This window comes from Aethina tumida, chromosome 3, assembly GCF_024364675.1.
Source record: "Aethina tumida isolate Nest 87 chromosome 3, icAetTumi1.1, whole genome shotgun sequence".
Classification (NCBI taxonomy): Eukaryota; Metazoa; Arthropoda; class Insecta; order Coleoptera; family Nitidulidae; genus Aethina; species Aethina tumida.
This window is the reverse complement of record NC_065437.1, coordinates 18,248,119-18,261,936: the sequence shown is the minus strand read 5'-3', so window position 1 is coordinate 18,261,936 and position 13,818 is coordinate 18,248,119. Positions and strand designations below refer to the sequence as shown.

The following is a 13,818-nucleotide window of genomic DNA, read 5'->3' as shown; positions in this document are numbered from 1 at the left end:
AAAAAGGGATATGCCACCAAATATAACATAACTTAATATAAAAATAAATTTGTGTCTTTACTTTTGCTCCCCCATAGTACGTTAATTTTCTATTAAATTTATATTTGATGATGAATGAAATTATTAACTTTATGCTTTCTGTGTTTTATTGTTTACATAAAATGAATCAATTTCTTATATTATTATAAACGAAAATAAAAATTCTCCCAGATCCTAAACATGTCATTATTAATTAATTTGTAATTCTTATTATTTGTCTAATATTGTTTAATAATTGATGGTTAAACCTGAATAAATAAGAATAATATAGAATATTTGATATAATATTTATTACACATAAAAATAGTATTCAAAATATAACAAAAGCGTAACAACACAAAATATTTCATAATGTAGTTTAATAATAAAATATATGAGATAAAATTTAATTGTTTAAAATAAAATAAAAATTATATTATGTATAGTATGTTGGATCATAACTTATTGTGCAAAAATACGAATTCGGAAACTGAATGTATCGGTAATATATTCTTCTAGTTGATCATAGTACATGGTAACATATTGCCCTTTGACTTTGAAGCATTCGTTGACATCGCACATGGGTACCACGTTATATCTCAAGAACTGGCGATTGTTCGAATCGGAATTGTCGATAAAATCAATTTCGTACTTGTGATTTTTGCAGTTTTCAGCGGGGCCGACGTATTGCACACACCAGTACATTTTATCCGCTGCATACTTATATATCACCCGGAATAAATTTCCAGAAAATATGATGAAGTAGTATTCCAGTACTTCCTTCATTCCATCTTTATGCCAGGGAATGTTGATTTTGTCACTCTTTAACATTGAATTGCTGTGAGCTTTATTTACATGGGCCACAATAGCGTCCAAGCTATCCTTCCATTTACAGTCTTCGAATCCGTTAACAGGACACATATACAAGCCGAATTTGCAAAACTGTTGATGCTGTTGAATTGTGTTGTTCTTTCCCAAGAAAAAACAGCCAGCCTTTCGGTATTTGCAAGGAAACTGGAAGTAGGTGGCAAATTTTTCAAGAGAGTAATTACGCGTCTCCTTTATTTCCTTTTTATCGGGACACAATACACATTCTCCCTCATTTTTACAATCATTACAAAAACTATGTCCATCCGAACATTGAAAAATCGTAGAAACCATGTAATCACTGCATTTGGGACATTCTAACTCTTTCAACATATCGAAATTGATATCCGAAACGACTTCTTCTTCTTTCTTACTTGTAAAATACGAATTTGACGAGGATTTTACTATGTCAATCCTGGCGACCATGGTCTCTGGATTACCAAGTTGTTCCAACACGAAATCTGCGGTGATTTTAGTTAAGTTTTCGTCATTGGATGAGACGGTGGATTTCTCAGAGCATTTGTGTGTGTAATTTCTGTTGCCACTCTCCAATACCAGCCTGTAGTTGTAATTATTATCATCATCGTCCAACAGTATGTTCTTCACAGTGCAACAAAGTGTACGTTTCTTAGAATCAATCTCCTTGGTTACGACGAACAAGGTGGATTCATGAACCAGCAGCAAATTCTCCTTGTGACTGTTCATGAACGATAAGTTAAAGCGAGAATCCTCGATGAGAAGGTCTGAATGATTGGCTTTGAAATGTTCCTCGAGTTCTTTGCTAGAACCTTCCCATTTGCATTTGGTGTAATGCTTGCTGGGACACTCGAACTGTCTATACTCGCAGTTTACTTCGTGACCTTTCAAGTCCAGGGGGTTGAGCTTTTGTTCGCATCCGTTCTTTGCATAAGAACAAGGGAAAATAATGTATTGAGCTATGTTCTCATATGCTTCGTCGCGGATAAGTTTATCGCATTGGACGACCGGACACCGTCCACAAATTGATTGATCAGAGTCCATCATGTAAATGGGAAAAGTCGACAGGTAGTTCTTGCACTGGGAACATTTTAGTGTTTCCATCACTTCCGGGGGAATGCAAAATTGGTTCGCCATTATCTGAAACTATTTTTATTATATTATTTACTTGATGTGGTTTTTATCTCATATACATACAATATATGAGAAAAATCAGTTCAAACAATCACACACAGACAAACTAATTTACTATAATTATATTTATTGAGTCAAAGCAAAAGATAACATACACGTAAATATGTTGGATATTATAATTTAGTAAATATTACAAAGTACATAAAAAAATTGTTAATTAAACATTTTCATTAGTGTTGCAGTAACAAATTAGTTAAATTAATTCAAACCAAATATAAAAAAATACATAATAGAATACAATAAAATAATAGTTAAACAAAATAAAGTCATGCAATAAAAATTACATCAAAACTCTAATAAAAATATTCTTTAAATCATTAAATAACACATATAGACAGTCTAAATCCAAAACAGTCAGTAATCATATTTCTTATTTGCTCATAATTAACTGTATAATAATTTTCATTAATAAAAGCTTGTTCCTTGGGGGTGTATTTGGAGCAGATGTCAGAGAAGTAAAAGCGGCGATTCTGTTGGCTAAAATCAATTATATCAATATTGAACTTATATTTTGCACATTCTTCTCTTTGGCCAAGGAGTTGTATTGCAAACTTGAAGACGTTTTCTTCATACTCCAAATGCAGCATAAACAATTTTAAATTAAATTTCAGTACAAAACAATCTTCAAAATCTTCACCTGTAAATGGTATAACAACTTGTTCCATCTCCAATAAATTTTCATAATGGTCTTTATTAATGTGATCATATAAGTTTTCTAATATATCAGACCAGCAACAATTCCCATAATTGTTAAATGGGCACAGAAGCGGGCCCCAGATGCAAGATGTCTCATGTTCCTTAATTACATTAGATTTGCCTTTGAAATCGCAACGATCGTTTTTGCAAGGAAAGGTCATAATACGTGATATCTTTTCCAGAGCAAAATTTTGTGTCAATTTGATAGGAGCTTTACATGTGGGACACTGGGTCAATTGATCTGTACAACCTTTACACATACTGTGCCCCTTTTCACATTGCATAATTGGAGGAACCATGTAAAGGAAACACACTGGACATTCTAGTTCTTGCAAGAACTCTTCACCCTTGTCATCTATCTTTTGTGTTATTTTTTCTAATTTCTCTTTAAACATATCTATGTGGCAAATGATTGCTACTGGATCATTCAGTTGTTTTTTGGTATGTTGAATGTCAAATGTGGATTGTCCTAGTTTGTGTGTGGAGGTGACTTCTACAGATTTGTTAACTGTTTGGAAGATTATTCTTATATCGTAATCCAGGCACTTGGGGTTATTTCCCACATATTCAATGTTCATTTTACATATGTTCACTTTCTTATCCACATTGACTAGCACGAAGAAAAAGTCTTCGAAGTGTGGTAACAAATAGTACATATTTAGGTTAGGAGAGAAGCTTAATTCAAATTCTGCATTTTGTAGAATATATGTAGGGTGACATTGTTCAAAATGTGTCAAAACTTCTGTAGGACGATCTCTCCAGCTACATTTTTCATTATCAATTAAAACAGGGCATTCAATCAATCTGTATGAGCAAAATTTTTCATGCTCATTAATTTTTTCTGGTGTATCATTGTGCAAACAACCATTCACGTCGTACATACAAGGAAATTTGTAAGTACTGGCTAGGGTTTCATAAATAGAATTCCTGATAGATCCCTCGGGGTGTGGACATCTTCCACAAATATTCTCTGAAGCAGTGATGTAAACTGGGAAATGAGATAAATATCCATGACACAGGGAACATTTTATGTCGTTTTTTATTGTCGAAGTCACGAAAGATTGTGTCGGCATTCTTCTAAAATGAACATAAAAAAAACACTAATAATCACCAGGTTCCATGCGTAATTGCATATTTTTCACGAACAAGCAATATTGGTAGTATTATTTTGTATAAGCCTATTCTCTATATATTTAAGAAAATTAAAAACTTACTTTGCTTGACGAAGATTCAGTTTTTTAAACCGATAGATAAGGTGCACTTCAAATCTCTGAACTTGCTGTAAAGTATGACGATACTGTTACATAGTTGCCTAATTTAACAATTAAAACTCAAGGTTACGAGGGTAAAAATTTTTAAATAAAACATTAAATTAAATGTTTAGCAATCATTAATAATCATCAAATTATGTGGTTATTATTTATAATATATTTTTAAAATTTAGTAAATCAGCAACATGTTAGTTATAATTAAACAATACGTATTCAATGATTGGTAAAAACAGGGCAGTTCGACAACAGTGTCTCCCGAGAAGTAACCCGTTGAAGCAACAAGTTCGTTGGGGAACTACTTTGTTTTCCAGTGAATCCCCAAAATACTTTTCATGGATTATTACGTTTTCTAAGAGATGTATTGTTTTTTTTTAACAGAGACGTATTCATAATATTGTAATTTTCTTGATTTATTATTGTCATTCATGTTTATGTTACTTGAATATTTTAATCTGATCGAATAGAACAAGTGTATGTGTGATTAACAAAAATATTCAATAAAAAACCTTTTTGTTAAGTATTTGTATAATTCATCCTGTTATTTATATTTACGTTTGTTTATAGTATTACTTATTATTAAGTCTTAATTATATAAAAATTTGGCAAATGTTTATTATTAAGTATTTGCATCTTGTTGTTTATATTTACGTTTGTTTATAGTATTACTTATTATTAAGTCTTAATTATATGAAAATTTGGCATACATACATTGATATCAATTTCTTCTTTTTAGAGAGCATATTATGAAATTATTTATGTTCTCATAAAAAGTGTTTTTGTATGTAAACCGTTTTATTATAATCGGTTTGTAACAAGTATTATTAAAAGTTTTCATAAAAAATAATTCTGGGGCTGTGTTTTGTGCGTCCATGTTAGTTTTAGTAGAGCACTAGGTAACTATGCGCGAAATGCACCGGCATGGTGCATCTTGCAAAAGTGGGTCAGTTGGGCCTGCTCTCGGTCATGTCAGCCTGCACTCCGAACGAATTCGATTGAATTTTTCTAATAAAAAATAATGAGGTGTGATATGTCGCGAGTGATTAAGTGTGCTCTTATTTGGATTAATTTGTTTGTCTGGACACAACTATGGCCGCTTATAACTTAAGGTGATATTATTGATTTTTTTAAGATTTAAGATAAGAAAAAAGAATTATTACCTTTGTATTTTTTTAAATAAATAGAGAAGTATTTTAAATCTAAAATTCTTTATAATTCCAAAAATCCTGACCTTGTTTTTCATTATACTTTTTAAGCAAAGATGGGTACTTTTATCTTTTGTTGTTAAGTTTACAGTTTAATTGTTTATTTTAGTTTTCTTAGTCCTTTGAATTAATGGATTTGTTGTTGTGTGTGGTTATGCGGTGTTTTCTTTCTACCACTTAGCCTTTGCAATAATGTCAATCTCTGTTCGAATCCTACAACCTATTTGGCAACTGAATAGTCTGCTAAAAATCGATACTCCCTCGAACGTCATTTTAACATAATGCTTTTGCTCTTATGATACTAGTCTCAAGTGTCAAGATTTTAATTCTATCGATATTTATAAACAATTTTTGAATAATAGTATTTTTTGTTTCTTTACACTTTTATGTTAAATGGAATTTGTGTTATAGTTAAGGCGTTCAATAAAAATTATAAATATGAATTAGTACGAGGGCAAATTGAGGCCATGTTTAATACTTTGCCAAATCAACCTGTTGCTGCTATGTGATGCTTTCTTTCGTGTACCATGCAACCAATATTCATCCCTAGGGACCAATGATTGGTTAAAAGTTTCACTATTTGTTTTTTCTGATATACAAAAGTTGTAATTTTCCATTTAAACCCAAAATTCATCTTCTTATGGTACTGTTGTTCAAATTTTTGGTACTGGTGCTAGCTAGTCCAATAGATTTTAATTTTGAATTTAACCCGAATAATTATTACAATACACAACTTAATCTGTATCGACACTTAAATGGTATGTTTAAGCTAGTAGGAAAAACAAAATAAGTATTTTTTGACTTTAAATTTTCTGTCTACTTCAGCCCACCATTTCATTCTCCCCATTCTTGGCAGCTTTTCAAGCAAGTTCCATACACCATATTGATTGTCGCAACGTTTCAATTAACAGAAGTTCCCGGGTAAGGAAACTAGTAAACTGTCAAAATAGATAACATCCTACAATGGCACAGATATTCTTGCGTCTTGTACTGATAGTCTGGCATTCGGGCGTGAAACGTTAAGACGGGGTCCCCGCAAATGAGCAAAACGAGTGCATCTGTTCAGAACTTGCAGCCAAATTGCCCTGCCATGTGCACGATTTTATGTCGATTTTGCCTCCCCTCAGGAGCCCAACACACATTTCTACAAAACTCATTTCAAAATACGTATTATCACTTACATATATACTTTCAATACAAGAAATAATTTCGTACTCAATAAGCATAATAAAACGTTCAATGAAGATAATAAAATATCTGGTTCACCACATAATTTAACAAATATAAGAATTGTGTTAGTGTATCTTATTTTGACAATTATTACATCGAAGAAAAGAAGTTTTAGAAATTTTGGTTGAAAATATAATTGTAAAATACATTTCTAAAAAATGAATTAAAATAATCGAACGCCAAATATTGATGGCCACATTTTTTAATAACTGGATGAAAAATAATTTTGAAAAGCTAGTTAATTTAATTAATCATCCAAAAAGAAGCAAAATTGTTATAAAATATTATCCTGACTTTCAGTCACGAACAGTTTATGCATTTCTAAGTTTCGTAGAAATTTGAATATTGGTATTTACTTTTGTTAGAACAAAGTATTCATAAGTCTATGAATGTTAATCAATGTATTAATTTTGCATGATTCAGTCCACGGCTTCCCCATACGTGGGAACACAGTTACGTCTTCATTGATCAACACCAAGCGAGCTAAATTGAATTCTCGCGTTTTAAATTGATAATTACGAATTTCCCCTGAAAATTTAATTCGCCAAAGTTGTGTACAAGTACACACGCACACTTGTACGACGAAGGATCCGTTTACCTCGGGCGTCGGCTAATAATCGTTAGTCGGCGTTTGACAATTTGCCGCGCTCTTAATGGGATATCGGAATCGAATACAAGCCAGAAATGGAATACATAATCCCAATCAGGGCCCGGTGGGAAACTAACAATCTTAACGTGACTGTGACACGTAATGAAACGGGGTGACGTGTGACATGCACGGGCCAAATGAACGCGTTTCGCCTCCCGCCTCCTGCTCCTCTGGAAAAGAGCGAGTCGCGACGCCCGCCGTATTTGCATAACGTCGCCCGAATGGGGCTCCATCGGATTTATTTTATGGGGCTGCAGCCAGTGGGGCCCAGATGTGATTCCTGTAATACGGTCCCGTGGCGTCGAACTATCGCGCTTTACTTTGTGGCGTCAAATGTTTCGGATTTATCTAGTGGTAACCTCAAACACATTTTTTTTATATTTCATTCAAATGTTACCCATTATAACAATATTAAAAATCATAAGAATTGGTGTTAAGAAGTAATAGTTAGTTTTTGGAGTAAAATATAATGAAATTGTAACAATCATAATAAAAATAAATAAAAAACTAAAAATAAAAGAATTTAATGAATTTACTAAAACTCTCAACATAACAATATCAAATTCACAATGGAATTGGAGAAGGAGAACCAAATTCATTTTTTGGATATCCTAATAAAGAGTGGGTGAACATTTAGACCATACAGTATACCGACAACCTATACACACCGATGGGCACCAACATAAACTATCTAACCATCATCTTAGTCAAAAATAAGAGGTCATCAAAACACTAACCGAACGAGCCAAAAGGATATGTGCTACACACCACCTCGCTGAAGAACAAAAACAGTTAGAAAAAACACTACAGGCCAAAGGAAACAAACGCTCAGAAATAAGACATACAATGAGACCTCATACTAATAATAAAGATCCACCTAGTGAACCCACGATTGGTAAAGCTTTTCCCCCATATATATTTGAAGTTACTGATAGAATTGAAAAAATCTTATTAAAACATAACATCCATACTGTTTTTATACCAATAAGGAAGATTCAACAGAGTCTCAGATCTGACAAAGATAGGAGAGATCATCTTGCGAGAAAGTATACATCGGTACTACAAAACGTTCAATAGGGACTAGGATTAAGGAACACAAACGAAACTGCAAACTAGGACAATCAGACAAGTCTTCTGTACCTGAACATGCACTGTTAGGTGATAAGATAAAATTTCAAAATACACAATTGCTTGTCTCGACAACTGGATATCACAAGAAAATGATTAGGGAAGCAATTGAAATCCATAAACACGGAAACAACTTCAATAGAAAGGAAGAAGCATTGAAGCTTGATAAAATACCAGTGCTCAAAAACACCAAAATCGCTAAGCAGGTAAGAACGGCCAACGAAGAAAACGAAATTTCTAGAATATCAATTGTCTAAGTTGTCATTTAGTTGTCAATCAGATGTTAAAGTGACACGAACCAAATCAGACCTCTGAAGATGCTAGCCATTCGTGCTGGCGAAACGTCATTCTCCTTCAAAAATTCAAAATGGTGTCAATTTAACTCAATTGTGTTGACTGGCATGTACCAACTATTTTTTAATGGAAATGGTGTTATGAAATAGTAATTACAAAGTCGTGAGTGATAAGTTAAATATGTTAAATGAACCTACAAGAAAAATTGTTTATTAATTTAGATACTTTTACAGACGAAGTTGGTTCTTTTTAAGATATATTTGGTTTCAAAAGTCTTGGACCACGCTAATATTTGATTCAAAATAATAAAAACGGATTATTAGACTCTCTTATCATCTGTAAAAGAACCCCTAAAGTGATTTAATATTTACCAAATCGATAACAATATTATGAGGTGTTATTCCATTATTTAACTGCAGCCTGTAGTAGGTGTGGAATACTACCAATACTACTACCAATAATAATTGGTTAGTTAATGAATATTTTGACATTTTATCTGATATTTTAACTATATAAAATGTTTAACAACTGAACGTTTCTATTTGAGTTTTAATTTTGACATGAAAATGCACAAACCTACGCTGCTTGAATAAAATTTAAACAAGTAAATTTATTATTTACCGGATTAAAGACTTTTGAAACTTGATGTTCATAACAAAGAAAATACCATCATAAAAAATTCTCTACACAACCATCTTTGTTTGGATAATACTAAAATATGAATCTCTCATTCAGCCAACACGTTGGACGATTCGTTTCTTGTAACATATTAAGATTGGTGGATGATTCAATTTCTAACAGTATAATTCAGTAACAGTATAATTCACTACCAAAGGAAGGAAAAAAAAATAGTTAAGGACAAAAAACAGATTCGGAAATTAGCAGGAGTTGAATCATAACATTTTTTACATTTGATGCAATCACTAATGAAAAATTTGTGTTCATTCACACCAACCACATTTCAGTTTTTATTAAATTATTAATATATTGAAATATTTAATTGGTCATTTATTAAAATGTAATATTTTAATAATATTATGATGTGTATATTTATTTATATTATTTTTATCATATCTTACTTAGCATACAATATTAAGAGGACAATTAAATTTAGGCGAGGTCAAAAATAATCACTAAAAAGTAAATAATGAAAATTATACATAAATAGATTTAGAAGCGGGCGTTGTTTTATTTTGAAATATTCGCATATGCATATATCGGTGTTAATAAGCAGATGGGAAAACCGTGTTCTGTCGACAGTATATACTTTGTGTCATGTCATATGCACTAGCCCAAAGAGTCGCTGCGGTTGTGAAAAGGGGAACGCACTGATTTACATACAAAGTTCGTTATTGATACCAAATTTGGTATCTGCAACAAATATTACACTTTCGGAGAACGTTCATCGATTTTATATCATCCATCAGTATCATTTTGCAATTAATTTCGATTTTTTTATAAGTAAAATAAATTCTTACCGATGTACTGTAATTCTCCACGTAAAAATTGGAGCTTCACTAATATCTCTACTAACATTATCATAACAAATAAATGTTTTCATGTTTATTTCTGATTATTCATATGTATAGACACTGTGATTTCATTGTGACGTTACTGAATTTAATTCCTGTTGCAACTGCGACTGTACCCAACTTGTGGCACAAGTTGTGCCACACAACAGCATGATTCAATATCGTCGAATAAATTTTAATTGTACAACATTGAAGGGGTGCACAATTATCCTCAGGAATTGTGTTTTACACAGTAATGTACGATATGTAAATATTCCTCATCGCGTCGGATTGCCGGAGAACTTTTGAATATTCATTGGGGCGTAATTAAAATATTTTAATGAGCAGACGTCACGAAATGCAATACAACAGTTCACCGGATGGATTTAAACAACTTTATAACTAAGTGCGTGTTATTGTATAATTATTCAAATTTCATTTTAATCTCGACGTTCATATTCCCGACGCCCCCAGGACCGACACACAGCCAGACATAACTTCTGATTTGCAAACAATTCACTCCTTAATTTTAATTAGTTGAATTGTGGATCCGATTACGGGAAATTCGAAACTGACCCACGACTATAAGGCGAAATTAACCACATTCCGAAGGAAGTGGAAACAGTAATAAAATGAAAGTGTTTAATTTTGACAAGACAGAATCGTTATATTTACAAAAACTACCTCAATTGATCAATTTTTTAAGTTTTTTTATCTTATTATTTAACTTTTACAAGGAAAATTGTCGTTATTTAATTTTTTACTTTAAGATTATGTGTGTTACTGATAATGTTACTTCAATAATAATATCAGTATGTTGTGTAATTAAGTTGTCCATAGAAGTCATAGAGCCAGTCCCACATTTGAATGATTTCATCATCTGGGTTGGATGCGGTATTCATTGTTATGCTGATGTTCAAGTATACTAAATTACTACAATTCGAATTATCCATAGGTGACCAGGACACATTGTTCAGAAGTGGATTTGTATCATTCGGGTAAATTGGATTCCTAAATAATAAAGGGCACATACGTATCGAATCTTCTTAATTCAAATGTGAAATTTCTAATTTTGAAAACTTGTTCAACATACCTGTATTTTGCGAAATTTGCCCACATGCTCATCATTGTTTGACAAGTAGTCTGACTAGCAGTATCATTTGCAAAGTCACTTGCCGTACAAAACGTGTATGGTGTATCTGAACCATGACCTGCATCTAAAGCCAAGACAGATTAAAATGTTGTTATGGTGGAATCATTCTAGTCACCTGTGTTTGGGAAACAAAATCTATAATAAAAAACTGGCATTGTGTATGGACAGAGTAATTTGGCAGCTTTCACTGTAGCTTTATGGAATAAAACATCACCTACAAACTGAAATTAGTTTTTATAATTTACATTAACATTGTATTAATATTGCTTATTACCTTTTGCACTTGTGCGGTGTAATTCGTGTTACTGGTAAAATACTTCTGACGTAGTATCAGATCAACTTGACATGCTGTTATGTTATTATTTATGTTCATATCCCAGGGAGTCAGTCCACATGCAACTGTAGTTTTTGCTGAATATTGAGCTGAAATTCAAAGAAATGCGACGTAATTATAAACACCTAAATGCCTAAAATATGTATTACCTAGTGTGGTGCTCTGCAAAAAGTTTCCTTCTAGACACGTTGTGCCAATTATTACCGGAACTCGTTGAAAATATCCATATTTTAAGTTAACCCAATTTGATTCACTCATAAATGCATCTGGATGATTGATTTCTATTACTGGGGCAATGGGAAATTGATTGAACGCGTCGCCACCTGTGTATATCTAAACAAACGGATAACTTTTTGATAAAATATAATAAATATACTGATGATTTTCTTTCACAAACTTCAAATTTTTAATTATTTAGTTGTAGATTTATTGTGGAAAAAGACCGGTACTCAAAAAAAAGGTTGCTAAATCAAAATAAATGTATCTCTTACTTCATTCCACAAAGTGTTTGCGTTTGAGTTAAGATTCGATGCCGAGGCATTCCTGAAGCATGCCATCATATCCTTAGTTGAATTTATAGTAGTTGGACACATGAGTGCAGCCAAACCTCTAGCAAAGTCTGGCGCATTTCTGTTTATGGACCACGTAGTTAACACGTTGCCACTGCATAATTGCACCACCAAACAAACCTATAAAATTTTCTACCGTACTAACTTGTTTGCTAGTTCATGAAATTATGAAAAGAAAGAATGTTTAAATACCTTGGTCCCTTGATTTTGGGGATACCATAAGGTATGATACTGATGTAGCTCCAGCGCTTTCACCGAATAAAGTAACCATGCCGGGATCACCACCAAAAGCCATTATATTTTGATTGACCCATTGCAATGCAAGGAGTTGGTCGAATAGACCCATATTCCCAGGACATTCCAGGTCTCCAGTACTTAGAAAACCGAACACAGATACTCTATAGTTGAATGTAACCACAATAGTCCCCATTCTAGTATACTCTTCCGCTTTTGAGGCGTAATAAGAGCCGTCTCCGTACATAAATGCTCCACCATAGATCCGGAAGAGAATAGGTAGTTTGGAAGTGTTAGTGGCATTCTGAAATATTTGAAATATCTAGTAACAGGAATATCTGTCGCTATCAGAATAAATATTACATTTGGTGTTAATATGTTTAAATATAGACAGTCTTCAGAGGATGATCCTCCCACTAAATTCAAACAAGCTGGGCTGTAGCTTGTGGCGTTAAATACACTTGTCCATGGTGCTTTCGGGATCGATGGCTATGTAATAATAATAAATATAATTCAACAAAACAACAATAAGTAAATAAATTTACTCGGAATCTTAAATCTGCGACAGGTGACTCTGCAAAAGGGATACCTTTATAAATGCAAAACTGATCGGTGGAATTCTGATACGTTTGCCTTTGACCCTGTATAATCCCCACTGGTGCTTGTACGATCGGATCAGCTGAATTCTATAAATAAAAATATATTAAATAAATTATTATTTAAATATTAGGAGAATACGAAAAACGAATTGTTAAATATCTATCTTATTTGTTTAATAAAAATTTGTCGATAAATAATTTATGAAATTAAATTAAAAACAGTAGTAAAACTGTAAATAAAAATTGAATTATATATGTACGTACTTTCTTGCTTAAATGAAATAATTATAGAATTATATTAATTTTATGAAAATGTAAAATTAATAAAATTTGTTATACATACTGAATTTTGAGCTTGCCCTGTTTCAAAAAAATACCCGAAGAGAATTATTAAAAAATACTTTCTATCCATATTTAAAATGTTCCTCAATGGAAATTTAAAATCGTACTGGTCAAAAATTATATTTGTAAAATTTGTCAATAAAATTTTTGCAAACAAAAAAACACAAACACATTAAAATTCAGGAAAAATACTAAACAAATTTTCATCAAACTAGAATTGAAAATATGTTTTTGTTTGCGTAGAATTATTTAAGATAATATTTCTATCAAGTATTAAATAAGTATATTATGAATACAAAATTTACAAAAATTATGACAATACGTAATAATAGTAATTTGTAGCTTTTTTAAATCAACTTACAATTTGCACAGTATTGAATAACAATTTATTATTCATATTTACATGTTTACAAAATGAGCAAAGCTTGGGAAAATTAATTTTACGTCTTTCCGATACTTGCCACTTTACGAATAAAAATCTGTTTGGGGTCTAATGTAAGAAAATTGAGATTAACATGTGTGTGATTTACAAATTTTAATGTTTCATACAA

At 32.0% G+C, this 13,818-nt stretch overlaps 1 protein-coding gene across 6 annotated transcripts; it reads right to left on the bottom strand.

Annotated features, from left to right (window-relative positions):
* Nucleotides 1–307: 307 nt before the first annotated feature.
* Nucleotides 308–13,349, bottom strand: LOC109598289 (uncharacterized). Of its 6 annotated transcripts, none has more exons than XM_049964977.1 (10): nt 13,269–13,349; nt 12,872–13,012; nt 12,690–12,815; nt 12,285–12,630; nt 12,015–12,212; nt 11,673–11,856; nt 11,464–11,612; nt 11,305–11,410; nt 11,130–11,253; nt 308–2,007 (listed from the first exon to the last, which is right to left on the bottom strand). In XM_049964977.1, exon 10 carries the CDS (start codon nt 1,996–1,998, stop codon nt 481–483), a length of 1,518 nt encoding a protein of 505 aa, XP_049820934.1. In that variant the 5' UTR covers nt 1,999–2,007; nt 11,130–11,253; nt 11,305–11,410; nt 11,464–11,612; nt 11,673–11,856; nt 12,015–12,212; nt 12,285–12,630; nt 12,690–12,815; nt 12,872–13,012; nt 13,269–13,349; the 3' UTR covers nt 308–480. The 6 variants fall into 6 exon arrangements, with proteins under 6 accessions (XP_049820934.1, XP_049820935.1, XP_049820937.1 ...); XM_020014172.2 differs by lacking the exon at nt 308–2,007 and adding an exon at nt 10,822–11,047; XM_049964978.1 differs by lacking the exons at nt 12,872–13,012; nt 13,269–13,349 and having other exon boundaries at nt 12,690–12,833.
* Between the last annotated feature and the right edge of the window lie 469 nt (nt 13,350–13,818).